We start from the raw sequence: 19,091 nt of genomic DNA, 5'->3' as shown, positions 1-19,091 counted from the left end.
TGCAGGACACACATACTACCCTGAGAATATAATTTTAAAAGCTTAATAATCTGTTTTAATAGGAAATTGCTTGTAACTTGTTTTGCAAATGTTCACTCAGATTTTAATGGCACAATTTAAAAACTTGCAAATGGAATTTGACCCTTTTTCTAAAGAGTGAAATCACCTGAACAAGTGGAATCAAGTAATAAAACTGAACTGTTTGGGTAATGTTCCTTTTCTCATCCACCACCATAAGATTTTTCCTTTATTTTAATTTCCTTCCTGGAAATTGAAAACCATGTAAGACTTATTTGATCAAACCACAGAAACATGTTTTCTTGTTAAGGAAAAAAAATTGTCCATATTATTTTTTTAATACATCTTGAAATGCAATGTGCTGGCAGTATATCACAGAACCTAAATAAAACTGATGCTGGGTTTGTGAAATTATACAGAATATTTATTGTTCTGGCCATTAGTTTTATGTGACACATTATTAACTTTTTGAATTTGTCAAGTACAAGCAGCATAAATAGAAATAATGAGATGAAATAAAAGTGTTTAGGTTGAGCATCACACAATTCAACCTACTTGGGGAAAGTATTTGGCTGTGAAATTGACTCCCAAGGGAACAGGTGGTGTATTCCACATCTGGGTCCCCTAGAAATAGCCCAGACAAATTCCTGGGAAAGGCCCTGTTCATGTGGAGAATCCTGCTGGAGAAGCTGGAGTAATGAAATCACCTAATCTGTCTCTTACTGCTTTGAATGTCTATAATGGTTTACTCTTTATGCATGCTAAATGCACATCAAAACTCAGAAACAACCGGAATTACTTGGATTTTAGTGCTGGTTTGGGCCAATAAAATCATCTGTGGAAAGCAGCTGAGAGCAGCTATTGCTGTCTCTGGGAACACAGGGCTGTGTCACCACCCTTAAGCACCATGAGCTGCCTGTTCCCCTGACAGGGCTGCCCAGAGCTTCCAGGCCAGCAAGGCTTCACTGGCTTTCTGCTAATATTTGACATCTGATTCTTGCAGTTCTTGGGGGTTTTTCCCATCGTGTCCATTGATTGCTGCTTTGCTGCAGAGGAGCATGGAAAGCTCCTTGCAGGGAAGGGTTCAGGTGATTCAGTGCAGGAGAGGGGGAACTCTGTCTCTGTGCCCCTCCCTCAGGTGAGAGCCCACCTGCAGAGCTGCCCCAGCCCTGGGGCCAACAGCAGGAGGACGTGGAGCTGCTGCAGAGAGCCCAGAGGAGGCCCCGGAGCTGCTGCAGGGCTGGAGCCCCTCTGCTCTGGAGCCAGGCTGGCAGAGCTGGGAATGTTCCCCTGGAGAAGGGAAGGCTCCAGGCAGAGCTCAGAGCCCCTGGCAGGGCCTGCAGGGCCTCCAGAAGAGCTGGAGAGGGACTGGGGACAATGGATGGAGGGACAGGAGCCAGGGAATGGCTCCCACTGCCAGAGGGCAGGGCTGGATGGGACCTTGGGAATTGGGAATTGTTTCCTGTGAGGGTGGGCAGGCCCTGGCACAGGGTGCCCAGAGCAGCTGGGGCTGACCCTGGATCCCTGGCAGTGCCCAAGGCCAGGTTGGACACTGGGGCTGGGAGCACCTGGGACATTGGGAGGTGTCTCTGCCCATGGCTTTAAGATGAGTTTTAAGGTCCCTTCTAACTCAAAGCACTCCATGTTTCTGTGATCAGCTCCATGAATTTGTCTCTCCAATGTGCTGGAGGCACAGCTGTCCGTTTTTCTTTGAGGACCAGAGGTGCCTCAGGGCAGGGCCTGCTGGCTCAGCCAGATCAGCTCTGTCCATGGCCATTGACTGTGGGCTTTGCCCACCCACTCGAGCTCCAGGGCTTTGTTCTCCCCTCTGTATCTGCTCCCACCATGGGACTCTGCTGTTCAGGCACCTCTCAAAGCAGTCCTCTGGTGCTGAGTGTCTGAGAGATGCACCTTATTTGAATAGATTTGAATAATGTCTACTTCATTGTGCCATTAAGCCTTCAGTAAAAAAGAATCACTTCTATAATTCAACAATGAGTTTATCAAAACCTCTGAATGGAAGCTGCTGGCAGAGGCAGGTTTTAAGCATCTGATAGAGGTTGTTACAAAATTTGGAAATACACCTGTTTTATGTACCTTTTTAAAGTTTACCCTTAAGAGCCATCTCTCACATCTGATCTCTGCTTTCCATGTTCACTCAAAATCTTGCAGGAGAATGGCGGCTTGGATCTGCAATAAACGGGCTATGGAGCTCTGTCAGGAGAGGTTTAGGTGGAGATAGGAAAGGTTCATCCCCAGATGGTACTGGCACTGCCCAGGCTCCCCGGGGAATGGGCACAGCCCCGAGACTGCCAGAGCTCCAGGAGCCTTTGGACAGAGCTCCAGGGATGCCCAGGTGGGATTTTGGGGTGTCTGAGTGGGGACAGGGGCTGGGCTGGTTGATGCCTGTGAGTCCCATTCAACTCAGAGGATTCCATAATCTCTGATAAGAGTGCTCAGAAACTACTTGAGTGGGCAAAGAAAGGAGATCTGAGCTCTTGAAGTCTCCCCACCAAAATTGCACTTGATGAAGCCAGCCAGCTGCTCCTTAGACCCTCAGTGTCCTAGTGACGCCTACCTAGGTCACACCAGGTGACAGGCAGGGCAGGGCTGGTGCTGGTGAGGTCTCCAGTCGAGGTCACAGTGAAGCTGCTGGTTGAAATGTCACATTTTCCTCCCTGAGTGCAGAAGCTGGTCCCTGGCTCCAGCACTGATTGCAGAGGGTGCAGCATGTCCTTCACTCCTGACCTCCCTGCTCAAATTCCAAATTCCTCATTCTGTCACTCAACTCACTCCTGACCTCCCTGCTCAAATTCCACATTCCTCATCCCTCACTGCTCTGAGTCATTCCCTCCCTGCTCTGTCTCTGGCCGTGAGCAGCACTCAGAGATGCACAATGAGTCACAGTTCAGAAAACAGGTGCCTGAACGGGGGCTGTCAAAAATAAATGTGCAGGACTTGATTCTTTAGGCGAGTTTTTGTTGTTATTAACTGCAACTTGTCTCAGGAAAAGCTGGATTGATGGACAATAGGCCATTTTTCCCCTTTTAGTTTTAAGATGGAGCTTAGCTGCAGCAAAGTGATGTTGTGCTTAATTCCTTCCAAATTAGTTTGCAACTGCTTGACAGATTTTGGGTGCATCATTATCCTTGCTATGCATGGTTGAGAGAAGTAAGGATCCCCACGCAGGGAAGTATTAACAATATTTTACCAACCCTCATCTTTTTTGGGATTGTTCAGCCTGAAAAATAAAAAGGTTTTGGGTTGACCTAACTGTAGCCTTTCAGTACCTGAAGGGCCCACCAGGAAAGATGGAGAGAGATTTTACAAGGGCCTGGAGGGACAGGACACAGGGAATGGCTCCCACTGCCAGAGGGCAGGGCTGGATGGGATCTTGGGAATTGGGAATTGTTCCCTGGCAGGGTGGGCAGGCCCTGGCAGAGGTGCCCAGAGCAGCTGGGGCTGCCCCTGGATCCCTGTCAGTGCCCAAGGCCAGGTTGGACATTGGGGCTGGGAGCTGCCTGGGACAGTGGGAGGTGTCCTTGCTCCCTGCAGGGTTTGAGATGAACTTTAAGGTCATTCCCAACCCAAAGATTCCATGATTCTGATTGTTTTATGGGCAGGTTGACAATGGAAGGAAGGAGGCTCTCCTTCCTTCCCAGCTCTCTGTGCTGTGGAACCAGGAGAGCAAAGAGGAGCAAGATGTGTGACCTTGAGGACCAAAATAAAAATTCCATGGAAAGGGAAGATTGTGCCCACAGGGACGCATAATGAGAGTTTCTGCTGCACACTCAGGGTTCATTAGTTGGAAAGGGCAGAGGAGGAGAGAGGGTCTTGCCTGGGGCTGAGAGATGAGCTAAATTCCTGTCCAAGTCCCTTCAGCTCTGTGACTGAGAGCTATATAATGAACAGCTTCTGTTTCTTTCTATTTTATGACGTGCAGGAGACTCAGGGTGATTTTGGTACCACAACAGAGGCACTGTCAGAGCCTGAAATGCCTCTCAGGTGGTCGAAAACGAGGAGCAGAGAGGGGCACTTGGAGAACTGGAGGAGGCAGTGCTTGTGTTCAGGGAAGGAATTCAGAGTGTTGCTCTTCCAGTTGATCCAAAAGAGGGCTGAGATCCAAAAGAGAGCTGAGCTGTACAGCAGGGTAAAGCCCAGGGAGAGGGTTAAGGCACAGAAGAACATGAGGCAGATTAATAAATTGAAGTGTGAACGATTTGAGGTTAAAAGAAAGTTTCTGGTGGCAGAGTGGTGAGATCCAGACCAGGGGATCTGGAAAGGTCTCCCAGAGGTGATGGCACAGGCTGAAAGTGTAACTGCTCCTAAAGCAGAGAATGGTGCTTTTATGTGTTATTGTCTGTGTTAGTGGAGGGCTGGATTTGGTGACCCCTGAGATGGATTTTCCAGCCTCCTGTTTCTGCAGGTTGGCTGGAGGATGATGAATGTGTTGCTGAGCATCCTCATAGGTTGGGAGGGTCACCTTTCCATCCATGGTCTGCCATGGGCAGGAACACCTGCCACTGTCCCAGGCTGCTCCCAGCCCCAGTGTCCAACCTGGCCTTGGGCACTGCCAGGGATCCAGGGGCAGCCACAGCAAATCTGGGAATTCCAGCCCAGCCCCTGCCCACCCTCCCAGCCAGCAATTCCCTGCCAAGATCCCAGCCCAATCTCCCCTTTCCCAGTGGGAACCATTCCCTGGCTCCTGTCCCTCCATCCCTTGTCCCCAGTCCCTCTGCAGCTCTCCTGGAGCCCCTCCAGGCCCTGCCAGGGGCTCTGAGCTTTGCCTGGAGCCTTCCCTTCTCCAGGGGAACATTCCCAGCTCTGCCAGCCTGGCTCCAGAGCAGAGGGGCTCCAGCCCTGCAGCAGCTCCATGGCCATTAATCCATTGAAAACAAATACATTAAAAAGTATTAAAAAATACAGTCTATTATTCAGTTGCTCCTTCACTGTCTTCCCTCCATCACTTCTCTGTGTGGTCCTTGCTGCCCATTCTGCTCAGTGCTGAGGGTGAGCACAAGAGCTCTCTGTAACCCCAGTGCCATCCTCCAAGCTCTGGAATTCAGCAGAACTGTTTCATTAACAGTAGAATAAGTAAAATACTTGAGTCTGTCCAAAAGAAAGTCAGCTTTGTGCTGGATTCTTCCTCCCCCCATAAGGCAGAAGTCTGTGGGCTCTATTCCTGCAGTTCCTTCTCCAAGCTCCCTCCATTGCCTCTGGCAGTTGAGTCTCTGGGTTCCAGCACCAGGGTGTGCTTGTTTCATTCTGGGAAAAGCTTTACTCTGAGTTGGGTCCCTGTGTTGGGGGTGGGGAGGTGAGGAATCCTGCTGTCATAAACCAGGCAGGCAGCAGCTTCCATCATCCAGCCTGAGCAGCATGTATTTATCTGCCTGGCACAGACCAGCAAACACTGCTGTGATCGTTGCAGTAAATGGGAGATATGGAAAGTTGTAAGTTTCATTTTGCTTGCTGTTGTCTCCTTTTGTCTTTTTAATTGAGCAGCAGTAATTTAACAGCATGTTTGACTCCTGTTCAGGCTTTTTCATGGCTTGCATTGCATTGAGTTTCTGTTGAATATTTGAGTACTATGATGTAGTTTGATGCCTGTTGGAAAAAGAACTAATTATTTCATTAACAGCCGAGTGGAATTTGTCCATACTAAACAAGAAAACAGAAAGCACTGAGTGTATTGGGTAAAATAGTGTTTCTCAGCTTTTTTAGCTGTTGTGGAACAAAAGAAGAAACTCTCCTGAACCTGTACTCATTGGTGAACACTTGCGTCCTAATCTGACTGTTATTGCAGCCCACAGTAGCACTGATCCTGCGTACCTGTGTGTGGGGTTGGGGCCCAGCTGAGAACATACTTTAGTTTCTGGGCTGGGCTGTTGTATTTTGGCTTTCTAATGACATACTTAAGCTGGCTGTTGATCATTCAGGTAAAATCTTCACAAGAGTGCAGTGGGAGATGGTCACAGACACTGAGGGTCAGCAAGGGATCCAGTCTTCTGCTCCTCCAGGGAGAAAGCTGACTGTCTATTATACAGTAGAATCACAGATGGAAGGGGCCCTTAAAGCCCATCTAATTCCCCCTGCCTTGGACAAGGACACCTTCCACTAGACCAGGTTGCTTCAAGCTCCATCCAACCGGGCCTTGAACACTTATTTTTGTTCTTGGGAAAATGTTCTTTACTGTGTTAATGCACAGAGTGCTGTTGAGGGGGTATATGGACTTAAATTGTGGAAATAGAATTTGGAGTATCGAGTGGCCGTGGTGGTGCATGCTGATATCAGTGACAGGCTGATGGGGTCGATGGAACAAACCCTCAGTCCTGTTGATTACATAAGCTGCTCCTTTGTTATTGAATTTAGGGAGAAATATAAGCCTTGTGTAGTGCTTGACTTTTTCATAGCCTGATTTTTATTAAGTGAATGTGTTTTCTTGTGATGACTCGTGTTTTGATTGTTGCTGACAGTGGTTTTAGCTTTGCTGGCTGTGTGCTGGAAATCTGCCCAGCACAGCAGTGTGGTTCATGGTGGTTCATGCCCTGGGGCTTGTAGGAGCTGGAGGAGTGATGCTGGGGGAGGAGGGAGGGTGGAACATGCTGTTTAACATTTGTTTTCCCCCGCTGTTTCCCCTGCTGCAGACTGTACCAAAGCCTATCGCGCTGGAGCCCTGCTTTGGGAACAAAGCAGCCGTTCTCTCCGTCTTCGTGAGGCTGCCTCGAGGGCTCGGGGGTATTCCACCACCAGGACAGTCAGGTGAGCATTGCTGTTGTCTCTGGTGGCTTGGCATTAACTCTGGACTCCTTCCCCAGCCTTACAGTTCATCTTTCCTGGTCCCACAGAAGCTGCTGTAGCCACAGTTCAGCTTGGGATGTGCTCGAGGCTTTTTAGGCTCCCTGGTCTGGGCCCTGCTGGCTTCCAACATGAGTTCTGAGTTAATTACTAAGGTCGATTAATGGATGAACATATGATATTGGACTATGCTTTAATTAACAGCTGGGTGGGGGAAAGAGGGATCAGGTACAGCCATGTTTGCAGTAGTTACCTGTGAAGGTAACTTGTCACTTGGCCTATCCAGTTTAGTTCCCAGCTCCATTTGCAGGGGAACATCAACTCACAGAATCATGGAAAGATTTGAGTTTGAAGGGACCTTGAAGATCATCCAGTTCTACCGCCTGCCATGGGCAGGGACACCTTCCTCTATCCCAGGTTGCTGCAAACCACAGAGCAGCCACAGAGCAACTTGTGCCAGGGCCTCCCCCACCTCACAGGGAAGAATATCCCATCTAACCCTGTCTGCTGTCAGTCTGAAACAATTCCCCCTTGTCCTGTCACTACAAGTCCTTTCAGAGCATCTCTGCTCTCCTCTTAGGAGCTCTGGACAAAGAGCTTTTCCCCCTTTTGTTCTCAACCCCTTCAGACCCAAACCTGGTGCCAGGGCACTGGGTCATCATCTCCTGGGCAGTGTGAGATTTAACTGGGGTTCCCCAGTGACCTTGGCGAAGCAAAGGCTTTGGAAAAAGAGTTAGCAGGGTTTGAATTGGATGGTTTGGTGTTGAGCTGGATTGAGCCAAGTCCCAGATGTGGTTTGTCTGTGAATAGAGCAGCGAGGCCCTGGTACAGGGCACCCAGAGCAGCTGTGGCTGCCCCATCTCTAGAATCTTCCAGGCCAGGCTGGACAGGGCTTGGAGCACCCTGGGATAGTGGGAGGTGTCCCTGCCCATGGCAGGGGGTGGAACTGGATGGGCTTTAGGCTGCCTTTGAACCCAAACCATTCCATGACTCCCTGATCTGCCATGAGGAGGTTGCAGAGGTGATGTATCCACGGGAAGGGCAGTGAAACCTCGGTCCACTTTTGTTTCAGGTTTATTGTAGTCCATCTACGGATGCAGGGAAAGACACCTTCAATGTTAAGGATTGAGGCTTCCACATTTAGAGTTTTACATCCACTAATACCCACTGTTATTGCTTCTTTTCCTCTCGCTGTTGCTTCTAATTAAACATGCAGTATTTCAGCTCCTTTCAGAATATTGGCTGGAGTTTCATTCTTGGGCCACAACACTTTTCTAGTTTATTAAAAAATTCTACACCCTTTGTGGCCTGGAGGGGTTTTCTGAGCTCTTTCTGCAGGTTTGTTGCTGTGGCTGTTGTGTGATGTTTGTTCTTTGCCAGGTCTCGCCGTGGCCAGCGCTCTGGTGGACATTTCACAACAGATGCCAATTGCCTACAAAGAGAAGTCGGGCGCCGTCCGGAATCGGAAGCAGCAGCCCCCTGCACAGCCAGGAACCTGTATTTGATGCATGGACATCAGAAACTGTCTAGGGTTTTAAACACAATGGAAAAGTAATACCAAGGAGGAGGAAGATTTCCAAGTCGTGTCCCAAGAGACTAGAAGCACCCGGAAAAACCACAACTTCCTTGAACCCAGTTTTTTTCTCTCATCTACGTGCTAGTTGGCTTTATTTGACAACTGCTCCACTTAAGTTTTACTGACACGTGGCTTCAGATTGCTCCTTTGTTTTCTTCAAGTTTAAAGCAGAATGGTTTCGTTGCAGGTGCGGTGAGGTCCAGCGCCGCCACTCCTGGTCAGTGTAAATACAACAGTAGTCCAATGAATGACACTCAGGTTTCTACATGGAAAGTGCTTTGTAGTTCATGTATTTATCAAACTGTACAAAAAGAAAAAGATTCAGTGTTTACAGGTGTCAGCTCTCAACACATAAACACTACTATTAATCTTCAAAGCATCTTCATTCTTTGTTTTCATTTAATATTTAATTGTTCCCTCATTATTTCAGTGGAACTCTCTTGCAGGCACAGCCTTTTTGTAGTCATCATGGTCCAGGAATGCAAAAGCTGGGATGGTTTAAAGGTTGCTCAGATGTTGCTCAGACCATATGAAATAACTGGAAAGTTGGATGTTGCTTTGGAAAGACTCAGTGTTTACATAGTCTTAACCTGCTTGGAGTACACCACACACAAGTGCCTAGACGTGAACAGATCTAGGGAGTAAGGAGACTGCTACACACGCTGCTTTTTAACATAACTAAATTCCTTTGAAGGTATGTATACTCACATCTAGAGTCACCCAAGGCACTCTGTGTCCTCTGTCCCATGCAGTCAGAGGAAAATCGCATTTTCCTGACCAACCAAATACTCACCCAGGTGAAAATACCTGCAAGGCACGTAGAGTTTCAGTATCCCATAAGAAAACTCCCGGTTTCACCAGCATTTTCATAGAAGCAGTCTGTGTTCCAGGTCAGACACATCACATTTTTCTGATTTTGGCCTCCTTCCTCCCCCTTCCCTCCTGCCATCCTCTGGATGAGAGCTGAGCTTGGAGGCATTGCTCCCCAGTGGTTGTGGTTTGCTCCATCTTCTTACAGGGTGTAAAAAGCAATGCTCCAGGTGCTAGGGCACTTGAGGATGAAGTTAAAAAAGAACTTCAAATAAAGATCAAGCAGAGCAGCTTTGTTTTGCCACAGGTTTGAGTTCTCCACGATGAGACCCTGGTATTTCCTGTGTGGCTTGAGCTCTGTTAGAGGTTGAAGAAGTCGCTGGTTGGTGAAAGGATGAGACTTGCAAACAGCAAAGAGAAGGTTTGGTTTTTAGGGGTGCATCAAACCATCTGAACTGCTCTGCCAAGCTGGGATTGTGGTTTGAGGCTCCAGGCTGGACTGAGGCACCCGTCTGTGTGTGGTGGTGTCCAGTGTGTCCCTGGAATGTGGCACAGGGCCTGGGGGGGCTGCAGTGGTGGGAAGGTGTCAGTGAAGGCTCCAAATGAGGGCTGTGATTATGGCTCCATCAGTCATCGTGGGTCACCCAGGTCACTGGGCTGCTGTGGAGGACATCTGATATTTAATAATGGAGAAGTAACACATGAAGGGAAGTGCTCTTGGGTCTGGCCAGGCAGCACCTTTCCAAACTGAAACCCAAATAACTGCTCCTGTTTTGTGCGTGTTCTGGTGATCAGTCACGTGTCAGCCATTCATTTCTGGGGTGTTTTCTTTCTAACCATGTATTTTGAAGAAGCTCTTTGGAGCCTGGCAGCATTGCAATAAAGAGGTGAATTGCTGTGTGTGTCCAGACAGTGGTGATGGGAACAGCCTGATGGCTTAAGGACTGTGGTGGATGATAATTCTGATTTAATGTGTCATTCAACAAGTGCAATGGGACTGCGAAAAAATATTGGGACTGCAGAAAAATATTGGGAAAAATGCATTATATATAAAAATATATGTAGATGCATCTGTTTCTAAACTAGAAGTTTCAGTGCTCTTTGGGAAGAAGGAATTATGATCAGAAAAGGGTTGAGATTTGTCTTAGAATGAAGGGATTTAGGCAATTTAAGTTTTACCTGATGCACGGATTACCTCAGACAGATTCATCTCCTGATAATATTTTCTGACTTGCTCAGTGATAGGGTTAATCTGAACTGGAGAAATAAGACTGGACTAAAATCCCTCCCCTGTTACTGTGTATTTTCAGCCACGATGCACATCCTGATGTTTGCAGATTTCTTCTTGCTGTTTTTGGGAGGAGAGCTGCCAGCCCAGATGGTGAAAGCCCCAGTGCTTGGGTTTCCCACTTCAGGACAGCTCTTGGGCAGGTGCTTAAAGTTGTTGGGTTTTCCTGATCACAAACAGCTTTCAGGACTGTAGGCCTGGAGGGGTGACAGATTTTTACAGACATAAATACAGAGTTTGGGACGTTTTCTCACTCCTGGAGAGCTGGGCTGTGTCGTCTGCAAAGCCTGCAGTGTGCCAGGAGTGTGGCCAAAATGAGGTGTCAGATACTGAAAAAATGAGCAAAAACGATCAAAGTCAAGGTGTATCAGAACCAAAAAATGTGAATAGAGCAACAAGAGTTACTTACATAACTAAAAGGACCTGATTCCTTTAGGATGTAGCTCTACCCTGCATCTGATCAACATCCTGATGAGGGAGAAGAGAATTCTCATACATAGCTCTGCTGCAGTTTCATCCCAGCTTAGAGGTAAACAGGGAAAAACATGGGAAAGGCTCGGGGAAGGAGGAATTGCTGGCAGTTTATCACCAGGCCAGTATCAAAAGTGAAGGAATTTTGGGTTTATTTCATTTGGAGGAGAGGTGGGGGACAAAGAACAACCTTATTTCATGGGAGAATCTGTAAATAAATGACAAATGGCACACAGATTTTGCACTTGTACATAAACTCTACCGTAACATGCAGAACGTGGAGAGATTTAAAGTGTATATAAACCAGAAAAAATATTGAATGTATTTTTGATGATTTTAAATTATGTATGAGTTTTGTCTTAATAACTCCTTCATCTGATCAGTAGTAGATAACTTTCCACAGCTTTAAACACCAGATTATATAGTGATATCTTGCAAAGCAGGGATGCGTAACTTGACTTTTGTGTGTTCAAATGTATTTCACTTAAATGTAGAAACCAAGGTAAATAATGGTTTTTCCATTTGAAAGGGGGAAAAGCAACATTGGGATACAAGTAATAAAGGTCCTTAAAGTGGTCACTACATGGAGGATTAAATCAGTAGTGTAAGGCCTTTGTTACTAAAATTGTGACAGTGTTTCCATTCAAAATCACTATTTTCAGGTGTTTATGACTGGCTGAAATTCAGCATTTGACATCTCAACCCTCAGAAGATTTTCATTCTCTGAGAGGAGCCTCTAAAAAAATTAGAAATGAAATTTCAGAACTGTTGGAGCCCTTTTCTTCGAGAAAACAATGGTGCCAGTGGATCTCCAAATAACACCCTTTTTTTAAAATTCACCATTTTCCATGAGTTTTAGCCCAGAATTTTCTCTGGGCAGGTGTAGCATGACCTTGCAACTCTCTGGCTCAATATTTTGGATACAAGAATATTTATGAGACACAACTTTTCAGTTGTTACTATCACTTTCCCTGGGCTTAAAACGCACTGTAGTGAAATTACCAAAATAAAGCTATTTATGGTGGGAAATGCCTGTGATGAACATCAAGCCATGGCATGTAATGTCCAAAATTCAGTAGTGTGGAACCATGGACAGCCTCTGCTGGCAGATCCACCCTCCTGAGGATGCTTTGTGTCCTCCTTGGAGGGTGCCCAGGAGCTCCAGCTCTGTGCAGGAACGTGCCCAAGGTGCCCAGGCCCTGCTGGGGTTTGTGGGGTGCTGTAAATGGCACTGAGCCTGCTGGGGTTTGTGGGGTGCTGCAAATGGCACTCAGCCTGCTGGCCCTGCAGGAGCTGAAAGGAGCCTTTGGGCCTGAAACCAAACCTGGGGCCTTTTCCATACCCCTGGGGCTCCAGTGCCATGGGCTGGGCTGCCCCCGTCCTTTGCTGCTCCAGCTGTTCCAGCTGCTTTTCCTTCTCCAGGCACCAACAGCATCCAGAGCCCTCAGCCCCTTCCCACGGGAAGCTGGGATTTATTGATAATTGCTGGGATTTATTGATATTACCTGGGATTTATTGATATTAAGCTCTGTGTAAGACAGCAGCCAGCAGGCTCTGCGTGCCCAGGGCAGCCCCTGAGCCCCTCCCGGGTTTCTCCATCTGGGAACACCCAGGAGAGGAGAAGGGGCTGCCCTGGCAGAGCCCCTGGAGCTGCAGGACAGGGGACAGGGCTGGGCTGGGCTGGGACAGGAGGGAAGGGATGGCTCGGGGTGTGTGCCTCAGTTTTGGGTGTGTTCTTTGCAATTTTAGACAAATTCCTGCTTTTTCTATTGGTAGCTGCTGAAACAAGCTGAGTTTCCATGCCAGGACTACTACAGTATGTGTATCTGCTGATTTTCTCTGCATCAGGGCAGGTTTTGTTCAGTCTGTTTCTTTGTTCACACAGACGATTTGTGTGCGTCTTCCAGGTACTAGAATTCTTTAGACAGTTCCTCTCCATTTAGTATTGATTCCACAAACCTCACCAGTTGGAAAAAAGAGAAAAGTAACAATTGTCGCAGAGTGTATCACATGTCAGTCCATTAAAAAAAAAAAGAAAAAAAAAGAAAAAAAATAGTTTTATATTACTCTGAAATTTGTGCACAATAAATGTTCTTTAAACTAAGATCCTTGAATTAATTGTATTCTGGATTTTTTTCCCTCTTTGTTCTGTAATTATTTATGATTCTTATCTGTGTTCAGACTTGAGCTTAGTTTGTTAATATGTATAATTTAGCATTTATTGCATTCATATGTAAATAGGAGCAAGTATTGTAAACTATTTCATTGCTGGGGTTGTGGGTGTTATACATACACACATTTAGGATTGCAGTTTTTTGGTATAATTTTTTGTATTGTAAAATAACAGCTAATTTAAAGCCGGAACGAGAAAATTCTTGGGAGGTCTGTGCATTTTAAATACAAATGTGAAGTACATGTATATAAATAAAGGTAAATAATGCAAATCTTTCCTCTGAAATAAAAAGTAGATGATCTGGTTAAAATTTCCCTCTTATTTATTTTCTTAAGGGGGCGGGGGGATAATTCAAAGTGTTTTGAAGGCTTCTGGCTGAGGTGAAGGGGAGTTTCTGTTCTGCTAGGGCGGTGTCAGTGGGCTCCTGGCAGGTGCTGGATTTGGGAGGAGAAAGGAGGGACATGTCCTCTGGATGGGGGATGGATGGATGTAATTCAAAGAGTTAAATCTGTAGATTTTAAAGACAGAGACAGTCATTAAATAGGTTCCATTTCTACCCTCAGGTTCACTTTCCCCCAGGTGCCCCTCGGGGGGAAGAACCTTTCCTGACCTCCAGCCTGACCCTGCTCCAGGCGTTCGTTCCCTGTCCCTGTCCCTGTCACAGAGAGCAGAAATCAGAGCTGCCCCTCCTGACATAACCCCCACAGACATAAAATCTCAGCCCCTTCCCTTCCTACGCTCACTAATAATTTTTGTCCAGTAAATTTCTTGTTTAAATCCAGGTAGGAAAAGCTCTCCCCCATGGAAACTGTATCACAGTTTTGCTGATGATTTATCAAGTGTTGGCACCAGCTGCTGTTCCAGACACACACAACAGCTGGAGAGGGAGGCAGAGGTGGCTGCTCCTCTCCCACCCCTGTGCATCAGGACATCTCCCACCACAGGGACTTACCTGTGGTTTGTTGGCTGCTGCAAGGCTCCTGCCCTTCACAAAATCTTGCAGTTTGGTGAAATAACTGTAGTACTAAAGACTGCCTGTCTCATGGTTATTCAGGCACTGGGGAAGTGACACTATTAGTGACAATAAACATCTTGCTGTGGAAAGATCAGCTGGAATTTTTGACTGACAGACTCTTCACTTTACAAATTACAAAAGCTGCACCAGACTTTCACAAAGCAAAAGTCTTCTGCACATTCCCTAGAAATTTGTGGGGCTTTTCCCCATAGTTGGGACATCGATTTTGTGGTTACTCTCTCAAGGACTGAGTGGAAGGACTCTGTGTACTCTATAGGTGGTAAGTTCCACTGACTCCTGTTCTCTACTGTGCCTTTGCTAGCTTTAATGTATATAGCTATAATATATAACAATATATATTTAATATATAACAATAACCTCAATGTTGTGCACTGTTTTATGTAATCTCTCAGCAGTTCTCTTGTTTTGTACTGTGCAGGAACTGTTTAAGGCCTTTTGTCTGTTACCTCCTGTCTGCTCAGTAAATAACACATTTTATAATAGCCCTAATCAGCAGCCTTAGGATCTCTCGAGCCAGAGGATTGAGGTGCAGGTCACCTAAGCAGAGCTGCTGCCAAGAGCCTGTGCCTGAGGCAGGGCTTGTCTCAAGCTGTCACTTGATCTGTGACACCCCGGCAGCCGCGCTCGAGCCCTGCCGGGACGCAATCCGCTGCTCCCCATTTATTTTTATGTCACTCTCCAACTTTGGAATTAAGCACTGCTGGGATGAAGCAGAGTTGAACCTGACATTTATGAGCTGTGAGGGTTTCAGCCACAGTCGCCTCTGAAGGCTGTTGTGCTGCTTCATTCCATGGCATTAAACGGGGATGCAGGAGCCCAATTCCAGCAATTGCTGCAGAGCTGAGCAGGGGATGCCAGGCTGACAGCACAGCGTGGGGTGTCCAGACTTGAAATGAAATGGGCAGGGGGTAGTGGTTTTAGAGCTGCTTTAAATTTATTTTGGACAGCAGGAAAAACCACAGAGGGCTGGAGCCATTTTTCATCCCTGCTCTGATTTTTCTTGTGTTGTAGCAAAGAAAAGAGGCTGAAAGAGAAAGAACATGGAGGTTTTCCAAGGCTTTCATCCATCCATGATGATGGTCTTTGTCTACAGCTGTCATTAATGAATGGTTTTGGGTAAGGAGCCAGAGAGGAATTTCAGGTCCAGTTTTCTTTCCACAAACCTTAAATATCAACCACTCACAGCAAGAAGGGACTTTAAGTCTTTTTGAAAACCAATTTAACTCCCCCAGAAATTCTGGGGTGGAGGCTGGGTGGAAGAAACCCCCAGGAAAAGGTGGGGTTGGGGCAGCTCTTGGGTATTTCCACATGGCTGGTTGGTGGTAAATCATCTACAACATGGCAGAAACACCAACATTTCCTTTTTCACCATTGATGGGAAGAGAGGAGGAAGGGAGATGTACAAAAGAGCCAGAGCTCCATAGCCAGCTGCCATTTGGGAAAAAAGAATTAGCAGATTCTTGATTCTTGAATTTCTCCCTGGGGTTTTTGGTTTCTGAAGTGATCAAGCAGCAGAGCAGGTATTGCAGAGACAGAGTGGTACCACTGAGATCTTGCCAAAGGCATGACATGGGGGGAGATTTTCTAATGAGGTGAGAGCACCTGCTGGTGATTTTCCTGGCTGGTAATGAAGCTGGACCCAGGTGTCAGCATCACTGGAGGTGGGCTGAGCTCCTCACCTTCCCCATTGCAGGGTGGCTGGGAACAGCAACACATCCCAGACTGTGTCAGAGTCCCAACACCCTTGGCCACAGGATTTGGGGACACCATTGCCACCCTATGGAAGCTCTGAGGTAAGGTACCTGATGTCCTTCAGGCACTTCTTCTCCTTGGTGACTCCTGAGGCTCAGTGACAACCTTGGGATTTGGGATCTGCACTAGAGAAATCTTCCCCACAAACAAAGAACAAGATCTCAGGGCTCAAACTGCACTGGAATTTATGTTTTTCATTGGCATGTAGAGCTGGGACAAGGGGGGATGGCTTCCAACTGCCACAGGGCAGGGATGGATGGGACACTGGGAATAAATTCTCCCCTATGACAGTGTAAGGCCCTGGCACAGATGCCCAGAGCAGCTGTGGCTGCTCCTGGATCCCTGGCAGTGCCCAAGGCCAGGCTGGACATTGGGGCTGGAGCACCCTGGGACAGTGGGAGGTGTCCCTGCCATGGCAGGGGGGGAATTAAATTGTCTTTACAGCCCCTTCCAACTCAAACTATTCTATGAGTCTATGATCAGCTGCAGGATGAGGCCCTTCCTTCCCCCTCCTCTCTGTGTTCCTGGGCCACATGCATCATTCAGAAACCACATCTGCAGGGAATTTAGCCAAAAACACTGACTTGGCCACCCTGGCTCTAGCAAGAAGGACAGCACCTTTTCCCTCTTTATTTCCCTGCTGCTGACAAGAAGCCCAGGTGCAGTTCCACAAACCTGTCAGGGCAGGGACTGTTTCTGATCTTCCCCTACCGTGGTGAGCAGCAATGCCATGGGAGCATGGGATTTAGTCTGGCCTGGTCCTCATGCTGATCCCTGAATTCAGTTTGGAAGCAGAACTTCAGTGGGTAGGTCTGGATTGTGGTGGCTGACCATGAAGTACTGTCTGGATGAGGAATTGGAGCAGAGCTCAGACATGTCTGCATCCATCCATCCATCCATCCATCCATCCATCCATCCATCCCACCTGCAGCTGGCTGTTTAGCAGCTCTGCCTTCCAGGCTGCAGCCACAATGAGCCTCCCACAGGGTGACTGGCAGGATTTCCATTGACATGTTCCCTGGGATCCTTGCTCCCACCAGAAATCATTTCCACTTCCCCTTAGAAAAAAACCCACCAAATGACTTGAACATTTTTCATGTCAGAGCTAATTCTGCAGCTTTTCCCTTTGGCAAACATCCACTATTTTTGCAGAAATTCAGTGTTTTAGTAACCAAAGCAAGATGTCTCCATCCCTACCAGCATTTTAGCACTGTTTGCTTGGAGGCAATGTGGGGTAAATTGTTGTTTCTGATTTCTACATCCCCTTGCAGCAGTTGAACCTCAGCTGCAGGATTTTACTTGTGCTGTGTCTGCAGCCCCAGTGTGATGGGGACTGTGGGTCCTGTCTGCAGGTCTCTCCTCCAAACCTGCTGCGCTGCTCCAGGTGTGTCATGGAAACATGGAATGGTTTGGGCTGGAAGGGACTTTAAACACCATCTGGACTTTAAACACTCTCTTGCCATGGACAGGGACCCCTTCCATTGGAGCAGGCTGCCCCAAGCTCTGTCTGTCCTGTCCTGGGGGCCACACAGGTGAAGTAAGAAAAGGTGAGACCTTTTCTCTGGAAATGTGAAAAAATTACTTCCTGTGCTCCTTCCCCGGTGTTTAATGTCTGGGGCTGGAGGAGGGAGTGGTGCTCAGTTTTGTTGTGGGCACAGCCAGCACCCCCAAACCATACCCAGACCCAGAGACAGGGAAGAACTGAGGGTCAGCCAAAGCCTCTTCCAGCCATTGGTGCTTCTGCTGCTCCAGAATCTCCTCACCCAAAATTTGGGGTGATTCCCAGGCTTTCTTGGAGCCAGCTGCTCCACGCCAGAGCAGGGCTGCTGCAGCCAGCCCCCGAGCTGAGCCCCACGTGCTGTCCCTGAGCAGAGCCTGGGGGGTCCCACTGGGAGTCCTGAGAGCCCCTTGGATGCCAGGACCCCCCTGCAGCTCCTCCAGCCCAGCTCTGGGCGCTGACCCTGCCCGAGCAGCTGCTTGCCAAGGGCCAGGGAAAGCCCCTCAGCCCTGCTGGGCTTCCATAGCATGGAAGTTTCCACAGTCTCAGGTTCAGCTGGCTGGAACCTCCACAGGAATTGTCCTTTGAGTCAGCAAAGCCCAGCCTGGGTGCTGTGGGGAGGAAAAAGGCTTTGAGGAGAGTCCAAGTCCTTCTCTAACCCTCAGGTTCTGCTGCTCAGCTGCATCCTCAGCTGCTCCATGCTCACATGGAGGCAAACATGATTTACGGGAGGAAGAAGTGCAACATTTATGTGCTCAACCTTGAACTCACTTAAGGAACTGACTTGAATTTTATTAATTATTTTTATAAAAATTTTATGTATTTGTATTTTCAAAATTTTCCCCTACTCAGAATTGGCAAGAAAGCATTCCATTTACCTCTAATCAAATTTCCTGTGATTTCTTTTTTTTTAAGTTGCCAAGAATAGCTCACGGATGTTCATGGCCTGAGCAGAAGCCTTCCTGGCTGGCATGACCCACCACCCTGCCTTCTCTTCCATGTCCCTTCCTCCTGTGCCCAGCCCAGGGTGCAGCACCAGCCCTTCCCAGTTGTTCCCACTCTGTGGGACACTGGTGACATCCTGGCAGCAGTGGCTCCACAGGCCCCCACCTGCAGGTGCAATTATTCCCATCCCTGCTGTATCTTGCACTGCTTCCCTCCTCCTGTGCTGGCCCCAGCTTTGGGCCAAACCTGCCCAGATTTCTCCCAAACCTTTGAAGGTTTCACCCACATAGGCTGCACAAACAGCCCCAGGACTGGTGTAGGGACTTGTGTCTCCTTCCCCGATGACACTGGTGTCCCTCCATCTCAGCAGAGCTGGTTCTCACCTGTCACCTCTCCTTTCTGGGACCCGGGATTGGGGCTGGGGCTGGGAATGGGCACGGCCCCGAGGCTGCCAGAGCTCCAGGAGCATTGGGACAGCACTGCCAGGGATGCCCAGGGTGGGATTTCAGGGGTTTGGGCAGTGCTGGGGTGGCACTGGATGATCCCTGTGGGTCCCTTCCAGCTGAGGATACTCTAGGATTCCATGATTCCAGCCAAGCACTGCTCATCTGAGCCCCACCACTCTTCCAGCCCCCAGAGAACATCCCTCAGTTTCTTCCAGCTGCCCTTCCAGCAGAGGAGCAGAGCTCAGCAGCATCCAGGACACGCTGGCACGGCAGGAGCAAGGGG

General features: G+C 48.0%; 1 protein-coding gene across 1 annotated transcript in view; it reads left to right on the top strand.

Moving 5' to 3' along the window:
• The window catches only part of ATRN (attractin), a 150,411-nt gene extending 137,375 nt beyond the window's left edge, over window positions 1-13,036 (top strand). Inside the window, exons 28-29 of the mRNA XM_074540740.1 lie at window positions 6,663-6,777; window positions 8,194-13,036. Of these exons, the coding sequence (XP_074396841.1) occupies window positions 6,663-6,777; window positions 8,194-8,318 (240 nt within the window). The 3' untranslated portion in view covers window positions 8,319-13,036. The remainder of the gene's footprint in view (window positions 1-6,662; window positions 6,778-8,193) is intronic.
• The last annotated feature ends 6,055 nt before the right edge of the window (window positions 13,037-19,091 follow it).

This window comes from Zonotrichia albicollis, chromosome 5 (assembly GCF_047830755.1).
Source record: "Zonotrichia albicollis isolate bZonAlb1 chromosome 5, bZonAlb1.hap1, whole genome shotgun sequence".
NCBI classification, from domain to species: Eukaryota; Metazoa; Chordata; class Aves; order Passeriformes; family Passerellidae; genus Zonotrichia; species Zonotrichia albicollis.
Note: the sequence above shows the minus strand (reverse complement) of the source record. Positions and strands in the feature narration are given on the sequence as shown.